Below are 15,120 nucleotides of genomic sequence, written 5' to 3'. Positions count from 1 at the left end.
GTGCTTTATATACCAGATTGTACCATTTTTTACCCTTTATGCTACATTTTTACTGTATCTTCTCTATGTTTAGGTATATTTAAATACATATTTACCACTGTGTAATGGCCTACAATATTCAGTACAGTAACAGGCTGTATGGGTTTGCAGCCTGGAAGCAATAGGCTATACGATAGCCTAGGTATGTAGTAGGCCATATACCATCTAGGTGTAAGTAAACTCTATGGTGCTCACACTCTGACTTAAAATAGCTCTAGATTTAAAAAAAAAAATATGGAACACCTCATGCATTTGCCTGTCATCCTTGCCCAGGGGCCATGCTAATCTTCTGTGTCGTTCCAATTTTAGTGTAAGTGCTGCCGAAGCAAGCACTAGTTTTAGATTTTTTTTAAAAAGCCCTAGGGAAAACAAATGAATCCTATTTCCACTTAGGTTGTTTATTATTGTTTTTAATAATATACTTCAGTGGAAAAGTAAAATTGAAAAATGTTAAAGACCTCTATCTCCAGTATACTAAAGAATATTCTAGTATTTAAAACCAGTCAAAATGCTCAAGAGTGGACTATATAACCTATATACCTCTCATACAGCGGTTCTCAACCTGTGGGTCGTGACCCTTTGGGGGTCGATCGACCCTTTCACAGGGGTCGCCTAAGACCATCGGAAAACACATATATAATTACATATTGTTTTTGTGATTAATCACTATGCTTTAATTATGTTCAATTTGTAACAATGAAGTTGGGGGTCACCACAATATGAGGAACTGTATTAGAGTCATGGTATTAGGAAGGTTGAGAACCATTGCTCTAATACAAGCCACATATCCTTGCAGTGGTTCTCAACCTTCTGGCCCTTTAAATACAGTCCCTCATGTTGTGACCCAACCATAAAATTATTTTCGTTGCTACTTCATAACTGTAATGTTGCTGTTATGAATCGTAATGTAAATATCGGATATGCAGGATGGTCTTAAGGCGACCCCTGTGAAAGGGTCGTTCGACCGCCAATGGGGTTGTGACCCATAGGTTGAGAACCGCTGCCTTAGAGAATTTCCCTTACTTTTATTACTCTTCATCTCTGTTCATGCTTCACTTTGTAAACTCCCTGTCATGGAGTGATGTGGGAGTGAGTTTAATAATACAATAGCTGCCTGTTGTCAAAACATGTCATTTTAGATAGTTCTACTATAATGACAGCAGCACTAAGGGGTATTTTGAGGAGAAAATAAAAAGCATAAAGCCATCTTTTTCCGAAGGAAACTGTAAAAAAAAAAAAAAAAAAAAGACATTCCCCTTTAAAAGGGGGAGAGCCTAGCCTTAATCAGTTAATTGTTCAGTTCACTGAAACTGAGGTCCTAAAAATAACAAGTTCTAAATGTGCAGCAGTTTCAGACTTTTACTTAGGATGTACCAGGTAGAAAGCTGCAAAGAATGTTCCTCCCACCATAAGAAGAAACAGCTGAATGATATACAAAATCCTAATACTTTTGAGCCCTTAGGTCAGTGGTTCTCAACCTTGGCTGCACATTAGAATCACCTGGGAATCTCTTTAAAATCCTGATTTCTGGGCCTCATCAGGAAATTCTATCTCTTTGTTTTGAGGTGGGGCCACAACATTAGTAACAAAGAAACAGAATTTCTGGAGGATGAGGCCCAGAAATCAGGATTTTAAAAAGATTCCCAGGTGATTCTAATGTGCAGCCAAGGTTGAGAACCACTGCCTTAGGTGGTGGAGGCTGCAAAGCACTCAGGGAAACTCAGAGGACAAAGCACTCAGGGAGAGATAGAAGTCTCGCTTTTGGCAGGGCATAGGAGAAAAGGTGGCTGCTCTATAAGCACGTGAGGAAATTAGATTTTAACATTTTTAATGGCCAAGCATGGGCTACTGCATCACTTTGGAACAAGACTGGCTATCCTATCTAATAAAAGAGAAACATGGTAATTGGCCGTACCTCCGCTACCCTTCCCATTGGCTAATCAGGGCGATATGCAAATTAACTGCCAGCCAAGATGGCGGCCGGCAGCCAGGCAGCTTGAAGCCAACATGAGGCTTGCTTGCTTCAGTGATGGAGGAAACCAACGTTCCCCGCCTGCCTTGCTGGCCTCTGAGCTTGCAGTTTGAAACATTGTTACAATATAGAAGCTAAACAAAACCCCAGAAACCTGCTTTCAGCCAGCTGGGATCTCAGAGCTGGAGTTGATACAGTGTTTCGATTGTAAAACCCAAACAAACCAGATACCTGCTTTCAGCAGCTGAGGCCTAAGAGCTGGAGCCAAGCCTCAGAGCTAAAGCTGGCCCAGAATAAAAAAAAACAAAAAAAGCAAAAAAGGAGCGGTTGGGAGCTTCAGTCACCCGCCAGCCTGAAAACAACCCTTAGCCCCTCACCCAGACTGGCCAGGCACCCCAGTGGGGACCCCCACCCTGAAGGGTATGTGACCAGCTGAAAACAGCCATCATCCCCTCATCCAGGCTGGCCAGGCACCCCAGTGGGGACCCCCACCCTGATCCAGGACACCCTTCAGGGCAAACCAGCCAGCCCCCACCCATGCACCAGGCCTCTATCCTATATAGTAAAAGGGTAATATGCCTCCCAGCACCGGGATCAGCGTGACAGGGGGCAGCACCCAAACCCCCTGATCGCCCTGCGGCTCTGTGTGTGACGGGGCGAGGCCACAACCTCCCTATCCACCCTGCTCTGTTCGTGACAGGGCAGGCGCCCCAACCCCCTGATCAGCCCTGCTCTGTGAGTGACAGGGGGCAGTGCCCCAACCCCCTGGTTGCCCTGCGGCTCTGTGTGTGACAGGCTGCGGTGCCCCAACCCCCTGATCGGCCATGCTCTGTGAGTGACAGGTGGCAGTGCCCCAACCCCGATTGGCCCTGCTCTGTGTGTGACAGGGGGTGGTGCCGCAACCTCCCCATCGACCCTACCTTGAGTGTGACAGGGGGCGGTGCCCCAAACCCCCAATCGGCCCTACCCTGAGCGTGACTGAGGGTGGCATCGCAGCCAGCCTCCCAATCTGCCCTGCTCTGTGCATGACGGGGCGGTGCCCCAACTCCCCAATCGGCCCTGCTCTGAGCCCGACCAGGGGCTGCACCTAGGGATTGAGCCTGCCCTCTGCCACCCGGGAGCAGGCCTAAGCCAGCAGGTTGTTATCTCCCGAGGGGTCCCAGACTGCGAGAGGGCACAGGCCGGGCTGAGGGACCCCTCCTCCCCCACCAAGTGCACAAATTTTTGTGCACCGGGCCTCTAGTTTAATATATGGGTCATAAAATGAAGGCAGGACACCTTACTCAAAAATGAAGAATTCATATGTGGCTCAATGGTTGAGCATCGACCTATGAACCAGGTCAGGGTTCGATTCCCAGTCAGGACGCATGCCCGAATTGCGGGCTTGATCCCCAGTGGAGGGCGTGCAGGTGGCAGCCAATCAATGATTCTCTCAATATTGATGTTTCTAGGTCTCTCTCCCTTCCTCTCTGAAATCAATAAAAATATATTTTAAAAAAATAAATGAAGCTGGACCGGTTTGGCTCAGTGGATAGAGCGTCGGCCTAAAGAGTGAAGGGTCCCAGGTTCAATTCCAGTCAAGGGCATGTGCCTTGGTTGCGGGCACATCCCCAGTGGCGGGGCATGTAGGAGGCAGCTGATCGATCTCTCTCATCGATGTTTCTAACTATCCCTCTCCCTTCTTCTCTGTAAAAAAATCAATAAAATATATTTAATAAATAAATAAATAAATAAATAAATAGATAGATAGATAAATAAATGAAGAATTCAAGACAGTGACAGCACAGCGTTATAAGTGTGGGGCTGTGAGTGACTGCACAGGTCACACCATGAAGCCAGTCCGGGCTGCGGGCCTCAGACACACACAGAGTTCCCCCTCACCTGAAAGCTCTTCTCCCACCGGCCTTCAGCTGGTGCCCATGAGGAGTGAGAGCAGTGCAGATGACTGGAGAAGACAAAACAACCACGATGCAAACGAGGTGATTGGTGGCTATGGAGGAATAAACTCAAAGCCCCACCAGCTCCTTGGTATCCTTCTCTACAAAACCAAAGTCGTAACCCACAGGGAGCAGTACGTCAAATACTATGGTCACAGGACATTGGCAAATGTGTTTCTAGAGAAGCAGTAAAAGCAAAAGCCATCCTCCTCCCCCAGGACAGGCAAACACTTAGTGCTGCTAGGGGAAGGGTAGAAGCAAATATTCTCTACTCTTGGTGGAGGAGCAGGTTCAGGTAACAGATGTTTGCTATTACTGGGGAGTAACAATCACAGTCTACAACCGGGGAAGTGTAAGAGCAGGAGGAAGGCCCTCTCTGATACAGGTAAGCAAGGCCAATGGAAAGCTGAGGGCAGAGCAGGCACACAGAAAAACCTAGCATCTCCACCCCTACCCTAAAGACAAGGTAACAGCAGCCAGCCCATCATTAGTACAGCTTGAGGTCTATGGGCTCCGAGCCTCTGAGTAACAATAGACTTCTATTGTAAAAATATCTTTCAAAAATGAACATGAAACACTTAAGGCATACAAAAGTTGAAGAAATTCATCACCAGCAGACTTGTACTATAATAGTTAAACAAGTCTTTAAGGCAGAAGAAAATTAAACCAGGAGGAAATATGAATCTATACAGACATAAAGAGCACTACTTGGGTTATTTAAGAAATCTTTGCCTAACCCAAGGTCTCAAAGGGGTCTGTGTTTTCTTGTAACAGCTTGTATTAGGTCTTATGCTTAAGTCTATGATCCATTTTCAGTGAATTTCCAGTCGAGGCATGTGCCTGAGTTGCAGGTCTGTGCAGGAGGCAACAGATTGATGTCTCTTGCACACCAAAGTTTCTCTCTCTTCCCCTTTCTCTGAAATCAGAGAGAGGCATATCCTCAGGTGAGGACTGAAGAAGAAGAGAAAAATAAATAAATAAAAGATTCTTCCTAGCTATATAATATTCTACAGTTCTAGCATACAATCCATATGAAGACATTAACACAAATTGTCTAATGAAAAAAGGTTTTTTTATAGTCTAAAAGATATCAGGTACTACTTGATTTTTTTCTTATGAAAATAAGCCCTATACAAAGATCGTTAACTCAAATTGCCTCAACACAATTGTTCACTATGAGATTTTATATCAAATTTCAAAATAAAACTTTCATTTCAAGTATACCACAATAAACCAATGATTTTGTTTAAAATGAAAAGTTTATTTGCTCAGAACACCAAATAGGATGCAAGCAATGTCATGACAAATATACAGAAATATGCAGACCAACATAAAACAGTAATTCTGTTTAAATGAAGGGGAAATCTCTTTCAATGTTATGACAACATACTCCCAAAAAGAATCTTTTCTTCAGTTAATTATACATTTCAATAAAATAAAGGGTAATGGATTAAGAGGAAGTTAGCTTGTGAATTTTTCTTAGAAATAAGACTCCAACTCTATTAATCCATGCCAGTTAAACACTATAACTAAAATTTCCAAATAAGTGCAAAAGGAGATAAAGGGGTTAGTTACGTTTTTTGTTTGAACAGTCCAGAGGAAAATGGTTACTACAAATACAGCAGGCAAACTGTTAAGACTGACTGATCTAGAACTGTACTAAATTTCAGTCAATGCTCGTCATTGTGCTAAATGCTCGTCATTAGTATGGCACATTTTGGTCCATGATATAGTTTAATGCCAAGATAGATCCCAATTTGTTACAGATACACTTAGATTACTGTTGCTTGTGTTTTTTTTTTCTAAATATATATATATATATATATATATATTTAAAAAGCCAGGATACTTCCACATACAAAGGCAGGTTTTCCCAGGAGGGACTTATAGGAAGTAGTCTGGGGTGCGCCGGGTGACGTGAGGCTCTCCACGACGAGGTGCTGGGTCAAACTGAAGGCTATAAACGGCAAAAACAAACACCCAATAGTTAAAGGATTTGAATTTGTAAACAAACAAATCAATGTTATGACGGGAATGGACAAGTCACTGCTGGTGTTCTCCATGAAACTACCTCACAGAGCTATGGCGAAAATTTAAGCAGATGAAATGTCCAATTCGGTGCCTGGCACAAAACATTTGCAGTATTATCACACTGTATGCGGGAAATGTATTTATACGTTTTACGTTGACTGGTAGTAGAGTGGCGCGGGACACGTATTAATACGTTTTTTATAGACTAGCGGTAGAATGCGGGTAACATATAAATACGTAAACTAAAGTTATCGTAATTTTACTGAACGTTGCCATTTGCGCAAAAAATTAGCAAAAATGGCCCGCGCCACCTGTTAGCGCGCGATAAAAACTACCCGCAAACAATGTGTTATCATCAGTTAAATGGAAGTGCCAAGAGCAGACTTGCTTGTTTTATGCTAGACTTTAGGGAGAAGTATTTAGCCTTTTACTATTAAGAATAATGTTAGACCCGCCAGCATGGCTCAGTGGTTGAGTGTTGACCTATGAACCAGGAGGTCATGGTTTGATTCTAGGTCAGGGCACATGCCTGCGTTTGCAGGCTCAATTTACAGTAAGAGCGTGCTAGAGGCAGCTGATCAATGATTCTCTCTCATCATTGATGCTTCTTTTTTTTTTTCTTTCCATCATTGATGTTTCTATCTTTCCCTATTCCTTCCTCTCTGAAATCAATTAAAAAGTATATTTAAAAAAATGATGTTACGTGTTTTTTTGTAGATGCCCTTTATCAGGATAAGGAAGTTCCCTTATTTAATTGATTATTTTTATTATGAACTAGAGGACCAGGTTCATTTGTGCACCGGTGGGGTCCCTCGGCCTGGCCTATGGGGATCGGGCCAAAACGGGTAGTCCGACATCCCCCGAGAGGGCACTCTGCAAAGTTGCTGTTGCTCGGCAGCTCCTGCATGGAGCATCTGCCGCCTGGTGGTCATTGTGCATCATAGCTACCAGCTGGTCGCTTAGGCTTTTATATAGATAGATGGGTGCTGGGGTTTGGCTTTACTGGGATGATCATGTGTTTTTCGTCCTTTATTCTATTCATATAGTTTATCATATTAATTTTACGTTTTGAACCAACTTTGCATTCCTGGGATAAATTCCACTTGGCCAGGATGTGTAATCCTTTTACATCATGGATTACACATTGCTGGATTCAGTTTGCTGATATTTGGTTGCACACATTTATATTTAAATGCATTAACAGTATCCATCTGTAGTTTCCTTAAAATGTCTTCGGTTTTGGTATTAGGGTTACACAGGCCTCAAAGAATGAGTTGGGAAGTAATGCCTCTCTTCTGTTTTTTGAAGGTTTTGTGGACTGGTGTTAATTCCTTTTTAAATATTTGGTCAGTTCCCCCAAAGAAGGCAATTGGGCATGGGCTTTTATTTGTAGGAAGTATTAAAATTATGAATTTAAATTTCTTCACTTGTTACAGGTCTATTCAAATACTCTTTTTAATTGAGTCAGTTTTGGTAGTTTCGAGAAATTTTTCAAGTTACCTAATTGTACTGTTATACAGTTACTCACTGTATCCCCTTATAATGCCTTTTATTTCAGTAAGGTAACTTTGGTAATGCATCTTCACTCCTCTTTTCTTGGTCAGTCCAGTTTTCTTGTTAAAAATAATCAACATTTTTGTTGAAAATAATCAACTTTTGGTTTAGCTGATTTTCTGTTTTCATAGTATTTCATTTTATTTTCACACTAAACTTTCCTTGCACTGAGTTTAATTTGCTTTTCTTTTTCCAGATCCTTAATGTGTAAAGTTAGGTTTTTGATTTGAGATCTTTCTTGATTTGTAATATAGGCTTTACAACTATAAATTTTCTTATAAACACTGTTTTCACTGCATCCCCTAAGTTTAGGCACATTCTGTTTTCACTTTCATTCATCTCAAATTTTTCTAATTTCTCTTGTGATTTCTTCTTTGACCCACTAGGTTATTTAAAAGTGTTTATTTTCGCCGAAACTGGTTTGACTCAGTGGATAGAGCGTCGGCCTGCGGACTGAAAGGTCCCAGGTTCGATTCCGGTCAAGGGCATGTACCTGGGTTGCGGGCATATCCCCAGTGGGAGATGTGCAGGAGGCAGCTGGTCGATGTTTCTCTCTCATCGATGTTTCTAACTCTCTCTCTCTCTCCCTTCCTCTCTGTAAAAAATCAATAAAATATATTTAAAAAATAAAATAAAATAAAAGTGTTAATTTTCACACATTTATACATTTTCCAGTTTTCCTTCTGTTATTTATCTGCCTAGTTTTATCATTGAAAGTGGTATAATAAAGTCTCCAATGATTGTTGTTGAATTGTCTAGTCCTTCGATTCTGTTAGTTTTGCTCAATATATTCTAAGGCTCTGCTGTTGAATGCATGTTTATAGCTGATATATCTTCCCGGTGGTGTGATTCTTTTATCATTATGAAATGTTCTTCTTTGTGTCTAATAACAATTTTTGTTTTGAAATCTATTTTTTTCATTTTTTTGAAATCTGACATTTGTGTATCCAGTGTTCTTGTGGTTGCTATTTGCATGGTGAATTTTTTCTACCATTTTACTTCTAACCTACTTATAGAAGTAACTGTATTGTATTTCTGAATGTAAGTTGTTTCCTGTAGACATCGTAAAACTATCTTAAAAAACAACAATGGCCTAATAATCTCTGCCTTTTGATTGCATTGCTTAAACTGTTCACATTTAATATTATTGATATGAGAGAATTTATACCTATTTTAAAATATGTGTATTCTTTGTTTCTTGGTTCCTGCTTTAACTGCTTTATTAAAATGATATTTTTTAGTATACCACTTAAATTTCTTTAATAACTTTACAATTATTTTTCATTTTTTAATATGTTTTAATTGATTTTATAGAGAGAGGAATGGAGAAGGAGAGAGAGAAATATCGATAAGAGAGAATCATTGATTGGCTTGTCTCCTGCATGCCCCGTACTTGGGATCGAGGTCACCACCTGGGCATGTGCCCTGACTGGGAATAGAACCAATGACCTCTTGGTGCATGGATGATGCTCAACCAACTGAACCACACTGGCTGGGCTATAATTGTTTTTCTTAAATTATTTTATTAGTGGTTGCTCTAGAGCTTACAATACACAACATAAAACTACTAAAGATTTATACTAACTTAATTATAGTGCCTTATAGAGAAATTTACTCCTATATAACTCCTTTCTATTCTCCTCCCTTTTATTGCTACTGATGTTATATAGATAGTATATCTGTATATGTTACAGACCCCCAAATACTTATAATTTTACATATTATCACATTAAAGTTGCAAGAGAAAGGAGAACAAGTATATATTTATAGATTTTGTTATATATATATATTTTTTTAAATATATTTTATTGATTTTTTACAGAGAGGAAGGGAGAGAGATAGAGAGCTAGAAACATCGATGAGAGAGAAACATCGACCAGCTGCCTCCAGCACATCTCCCACTGGGGATGTGCCCGCAACCCAGGCACATGGCCCTGACCGGAATTGAACCTGGGACCCTTCAGTCCGCAGCCCGACGCTCTATCCACCGAGCCAAACCGGTTCTGGCTAGATTTTGTTATATTAACCTTATTTTTATTTTCTTCATATTCTTCCTTAGGATTCAAGTTACCATGTAGTGTCCCTTCTATGTACTGTTACTGCCAAATATACTACACTTGTATATATTACCTTTCCTATAAGTTCAACTATACTTCACAAAATGTGTCCATATTGTGTAATGCACCTGGTTTTAAATCAGTTAAGAAAGTTGCAGTCGTGCTTTTACAATTGCCACTGTGTGCATGCACAGACATTTGATTTACTTTCTGGTGTCATTCACCTTCAGCCTGAAGGAAGACCCTCTTGGCAGGTCTGCTAGCATTGAATTTTCTCCATTTTGCTTATCTGGGCACATTTTTCTTTTGCATTCATTTTGAAATTTTGCTGGATGTAAGATTCTTGGCTAAGTTTTTATTTTCAGCACTTTGAATGCATATATTGTCCCATTGCCTTTCTGATGAGATGTCAGCTGATTATCCTATTTAGGTTCCCTTTTTTAAGTCATTTTTCTCTTACAGCTTTCAACATTTTTTCTTTTAGACTTTCAGCATTTTAACTATGACAGAAACGGTTACGGATTTCTTTAAATTTATCCAAGTTAGAGTTAGTTGAGCTTGGGTATGTAAATTAATGCTTATCATCAAATATGAGAAGCTTTCAGCCATGATTTCTTCAAATATTCTTTCTGTCCCCTTCTCTCTCTCCTCTCCTTCTAGAGCTCCCATACACTTATATTGGTGTGCTTAAAGGTGTCCTACATTTCTGTGCCTCTATTAATTTTTCTTCTCTTATTTTTCTCCTTGCTCTGCTGTTTTGCTTGATGCTACTAATATTATGAGAGATGAGAGCCCTCTTAATTGGTCTCTGCCATGATACTCATTGTTCAACAAAGTACTTAGGCTTGGAGTTCTATGTAAGATCAGTTCCCTCAGGCAGAGCTGAGGAACTTTTTGAGCTGCCTCTCACCCTGAACAGAACTTCTATGCAGTTGCTTTGGAGCTGTTTTCCACCTCCCCCCATTAGTTTATATATATTTTGCTGAAGCTAGTGTGTACAGTTACAAGGTTGTTTTTTTGTGTGATGACAGCTTTGAAGATCTATTTTCCTAGCAACTTTCAAATATATAGTTCAGTATTAACTAGTCACTGTGGTGTACACTACACACCCTCATAACTTATTTACTTTATAACTAGAAGTTTGTACCTGGTGATCACCCTTCACCTACTTTCTAGTGCCACTCCTATTCTATGAGCAGGAGCTGGGAAATAACACTGCCTGCCGTGCATGCCGGGAGGAAATTTCCATCCTAAGAGCTAGAGAGGGGAAGGGAATCTCGCTGGCTTGACTGCACCCTTCCGGAACAGAGCAACTGAAACCCAGGCCTGAGGTAGGTGTGATATACTGGCATATGCCCCCCTGGGAATGAAACCATATCCCTGAAACTGGAGCTAGGGAAGGGGAAAAGCCCCCATCTCTTTGTCCACACCCACGAAGAGCAGAGTGCCTACCTAGCGCAGTTTCCATACACATGATCCAGGACTAGGGAAAGAGTCGTGGCTCAAATTCCACAAACTCTGGCTGTTATTACCCAGATTTAGATTTTCTAGAATAAGTATTTCTCTATCTGTTGTATATACTTAGAACAGTTTCCAAAAATTTGAAATACCTGTTTAAAATAAAATAATGTTCTCTAGCTAAGTAGTTGTTTTTACTGGGGAGATAGTTTGCTATCTTCATTATTCCAGAAGCAGAAATCCTATGTCACATTTTCAATTTTCCTCCTAAAAGTGACCATATACAATTAAAGTTTAAGGTAACTTACAAGGAATATTTTAAAGTGTCATCTAATTCCATGATAGCAGCCTGGTTCCCACAACGATAACAGTAATTGGGTGCACTGAAAATGGTAACCACATTCCGATCATGACACCAATTGTATCCCTGCATTAAAAAAAAAAATCAGTATTTCACTATAAAATTATAATCTCAACACAGAGAAGGTTAAACTTAGAAATTACAAGCATTTTCTGTGGAAATGCAGTCTTCTAGTTATTTTCTATAGTATCCTTCATTAATATTGTGCACCTGCACGAATACGCAACTGTTGGGTAACAGGGTTTTATTGTTACATGGAGCTTAGTAAATGCATTGTCCTGGCTTAATCTATGCTTGCAATCTTGGCTATGATGTGTACTCAATTTCTCCCACCATATGAGTTACCTTGTAAATTATGTCAAATTTTGCTTTATATATTTTGACTCTATTAAATAAGTACTTAAAAATTTAGAATTATTTCTTCCTAGAGAACTGGGACAGTTTTCTCTAATAACCTGTTTTCATTTCTCATTACACTTTTCATCTTAGAACCTATTCTGATTAGCTGTATATTGGATAATTATCTAATTGGTATACCAATAAACCATTTTCCATCCCTCTACTTCTAATCATTATCCTATCTAATAATAGACAAACAGGGTAATTGACCGTACCTTTGCTACGTTTCCCATAGGCTAATCAGCAAGATATGCAAATTAACCACCAACAAAGATGGTGGTTAATTTGCATATGTAGACGCCAAGCGGCAGAGTGAAGACTGAAGGCAGCTCCGGCCGGAGCAGCGAAGGCTTTGAAGGTGGCTCTGGCTGGAGTGAAGGCCTGGGTCCCCGGTGCCGAAGGAAAACCGGTGCAGGCAGCCAGGGGAAGGGAAGGCAAGGCCTATTGCATGAATCTTTTCATGCAACAGGCCTCTAGTATTTTACATAAATCCCAATAGCTGAATTTTGATTATCTAATTTGAGTCTCCTAACAAAAATTTTCATCCATTTAACACTGTTTATGATTACTGATATAATTAGATTTATCCTCAGCATAAGAATTGAGGTTCTTTATTATGCTCTCACTCCTCCTCTTGCTTTATTGGGTTTGTGAAGTTTTCTCTTACATTTTGCAAGCACTGCTGTATAAGTACCGCGCACTGACCGATTGCGCCACTGGAGCTCCTCTCTTACATTTTGAAGCTGCTCCTACTGGTTTGGAAGTATTATATTCTATTTATATTCCTTTAGTATTTACAAAATAGTAACATCATAGTAGAGAAATCTGGCAGGCATCACCTTAACTAAGTGATCTAAGTTAAAACCACCAGCACTGGGATAAATTTCATTACCGCTGTATGATACACTGAAAAGAACACATCAGTATGTGGCATACCCACCAAAATGCATATCCTGAATCTATAACCATAAGGAAGCATCAGTTAAATCACAAATGAAAACTACTTACACAAAATAAAATTGCTTGTACTTTTAAAAAATGTCAAGATTATATAAAACAAAGAAAATCTGAATGCAGCACCATCCTGAATTAGATTTTAGATATACATATTCAACTAAAGGTCATTAGTGAGATAATTAAAATTTGAATAAAGTGTTTAGGTTAGATAAAAATATTAGATCAATGCAAATTTATTGACTGTGACAAGTATACTGTGGTTATGTAAGACAAAAGTCCTTATTTTTATAAATACACATGGAAATTTGGGGGCAAATGAGCATCATGTCTGCAACTGACATTAAAACAGTCAAAATAATGTAACGTGTGCAGGGAAGGGGGGAAGAAGAAAGAAACTGAATAATAAACCAAGTACTAATTAAAATACTCATATTTGAGGACTCTGACTTCAAAGTGAGTTACAATTTTGCTCTAGCAAACTAGTACTTTCCTGACTTGCTAAAGCAGGCCAAGGTTTTCCTCCTTTCACTTAGATAACGGTGAGGAATGTTCCTACTATTCCAAGTTATGAAGGCTTTATTACAGACATATGTATTTATCAGAAACAAAGATCGCCATCCTGTAGGAAAAGGACATACCTCCATTACAAGTTGGTGAGCACGAGAAACCAGTGTGAGACCATTGGCATGATTGAATGTTTCAGAAATGTCTTGTCCAAATGTATAGCCAGCACCACGTGGTGAAATACCCCATCCACCACGATCATCTGGATCTGACCATAACAGATCACACATCGGGCCCTGGCCAAAAAAATTAGGTACTTATTATAAATTATTAGCACTCATATTTAACTAATTAAGCTTTACTACAATGTGGTTATGTTTCTTTTTCTTTTAATTTAAAGTAAGTTTACCTCATGTGGAACTTCTTGTAAACGATCCAAGGCCCTTATATGATCCAGTGTATCAATGGATGGAGAGAGGCCACCATGGAGGCAGAAAATCTGTATGAATTTATAAAGAAAATAAATTTATTAATTGCTAAAAAGTAATGGAAAGTAAATAATTACAAATGTCAATCCTAATAGCTCTTTTCAAAATAATATTTTTAAATATTCACTGTGGAGAATTTGTAAGATATAATGAAAAATGAAACAAAAACAAGAGAGAGGTCTGTTAACATTTAAATATATTTTTTGTCTTTTTTCTTTAAAATCCCAACACTATATGACCCATCATTACATTTTCTGATGTATAAAATTTTCTTCTCTTATAATAAAGACCCTACAAATTCCTGTTATTGGTTTCAAAAGTTCTTCAGTTTTCTTTGATTTTCCTGAGTGCATAATCATGTTTGCAAAAATATTTGCTTTGCTTTTCTTCTTAATGTTTATACCTTTTAATTCTTTTTATTGCTCAGTGAATTGGCTAAAATTTCCAAAACAAAATTGAATAATACAAGTTAGTGGAAATGTTTTGTTTGTCTTTTTGGGGGTAAAACACCTATTCCCATGTCCAGCCTCTAGAGATCTGGAATCAGAGAGAATTATTTATTATTATTATTATTTTCTTTTTTATTGCTTAAAGTATTACAAAGGGTATTACATATGTGTCCTTTTATTCCCCCTACCCTTGACAGTCCCCTAGCCTCCCCTATCCCCCAGTGTCTTATGTCCATTGGTTATGCTTATATGCATGTATACAAGTCCTTAGGTTGATCTCTTACCCGCCTCCCTCCTGCCCACCAACCCTCCCCAGCCTTCCCGCTGCAGTTTGACAATCTGTTTGAGGCAGCTCTGCCTCTGTATCTATTATTGTTCAAAAGTTTATAATGGTCTCTATTATCCATGAATGAGTGAGATCATGTGGTATTTTTCCTTCATTGACTGGCTTATTTCACTTAGCATAATGCTCTCTAGTTCCATCCATGCCAGAGAGAATTATAATACAAGCTTTAGAGGGCATTTTCTCCTAATTTTGATGAGATGCTTTCTGATGTTCTGGTAAGTATAGTCAGCATATGTTTCTTTATCTAATTATTGCTACTTTATTTTACTCCTTAATAAATGAATTTTTTAAAAAATATATAGAATCAAGCTGTGACCTCTTGGTTCATAGGTCCATGCTCAACCACTGAGCCATGCCGGGTGGGCTGAGTTTTAAATAATGAATATTATCTGGTCAAAAGATTTAAACACATATCTGACAACATGAACATGTGCATGTAACTTATCCAAATCCCTGTTCTGAAATATTGAGTATAAGAGAAAGAGGCAGAAAAAGCCAAGGAGATGAAAAAACACGCCATATAAATCTAGACTCTAAATAACTAGGAGAAAACCTTTCCCTACTTTTA

General features: G+C 39.2%; 1 protein-coding gene and 1 non-coding gene across 3 annotated transcripts in view; both read right to left on the bottom strand.

The window, feature by feature from the left end:
* Nucleotides 1-267: 267 nt before the first annotated feature.
* Nucleotides 268-372, bottom strand: LOC132228894 (U6 spliceosomal RNA). The gene has a single exon (XR_009451503.1). It is a non-coding gene; the product is annotated as a U6 spliceosomal RNA (small nuclear RNA).
* Nucleotides 373-5,763: 5,391 nt separating this feature from the next.
* Nucleotides 5,764-15,120, bottom strand: part of PPP2CB (protein phosphatase 2 catalytic subunit beta) — a 28,078-nt gene continuing 18,721 nt past the window's right edge. Inside the window, exons 4-7 of one of the 2 annotated variants that reach the window (XM_059685476.1) lie at nucleotides 13,679-13,768; nucleotides 13,404-13,565; nucleotides 11,357-11,475; nucleotides 5,764-5,905 (exon numbers count right to left, since the gene is read on the bottom strand). In XM_059685476.1, coding sequence (XP_059541459.1) covers nucleotides 5,833-5,905; nucleotides 11,357-11,475; nucleotides 13,404-13,565; nucleotides 13,679-13,768 — 444 coding nt within the window. In that variant the 3' untranslated portion in view covers nucleotides 5,764-5,832. The remainder of the gene's footprint in view (nucleotides 5,906-11,356; nucleotides 11,476-13,403; nucleotides 13,566-13,678; nucleotides 13,769-15,120) is intronic. The other variant, XM_059685477.1, reaches the window with a different exon arrangement.

The sequence above is a fragment of the Myotis daubentonii genome, chromosome 2 (assembly GCF_963259705.1).
Source record: "Myotis daubentonii chromosome 2, mMyoDau2.1, whole genome shotgun sequence".
Lineage (NCBI taxonomy): Eukaryota > Metazoa > Chordata > Mammalia > Chiroptera > Vespertilionidae > Myotis > Myotis daubentonii.
Note: the sequence above shows the minus strand (reverse complement) of the source record. Positions and strands in the feature narration are given on the sequence as shown.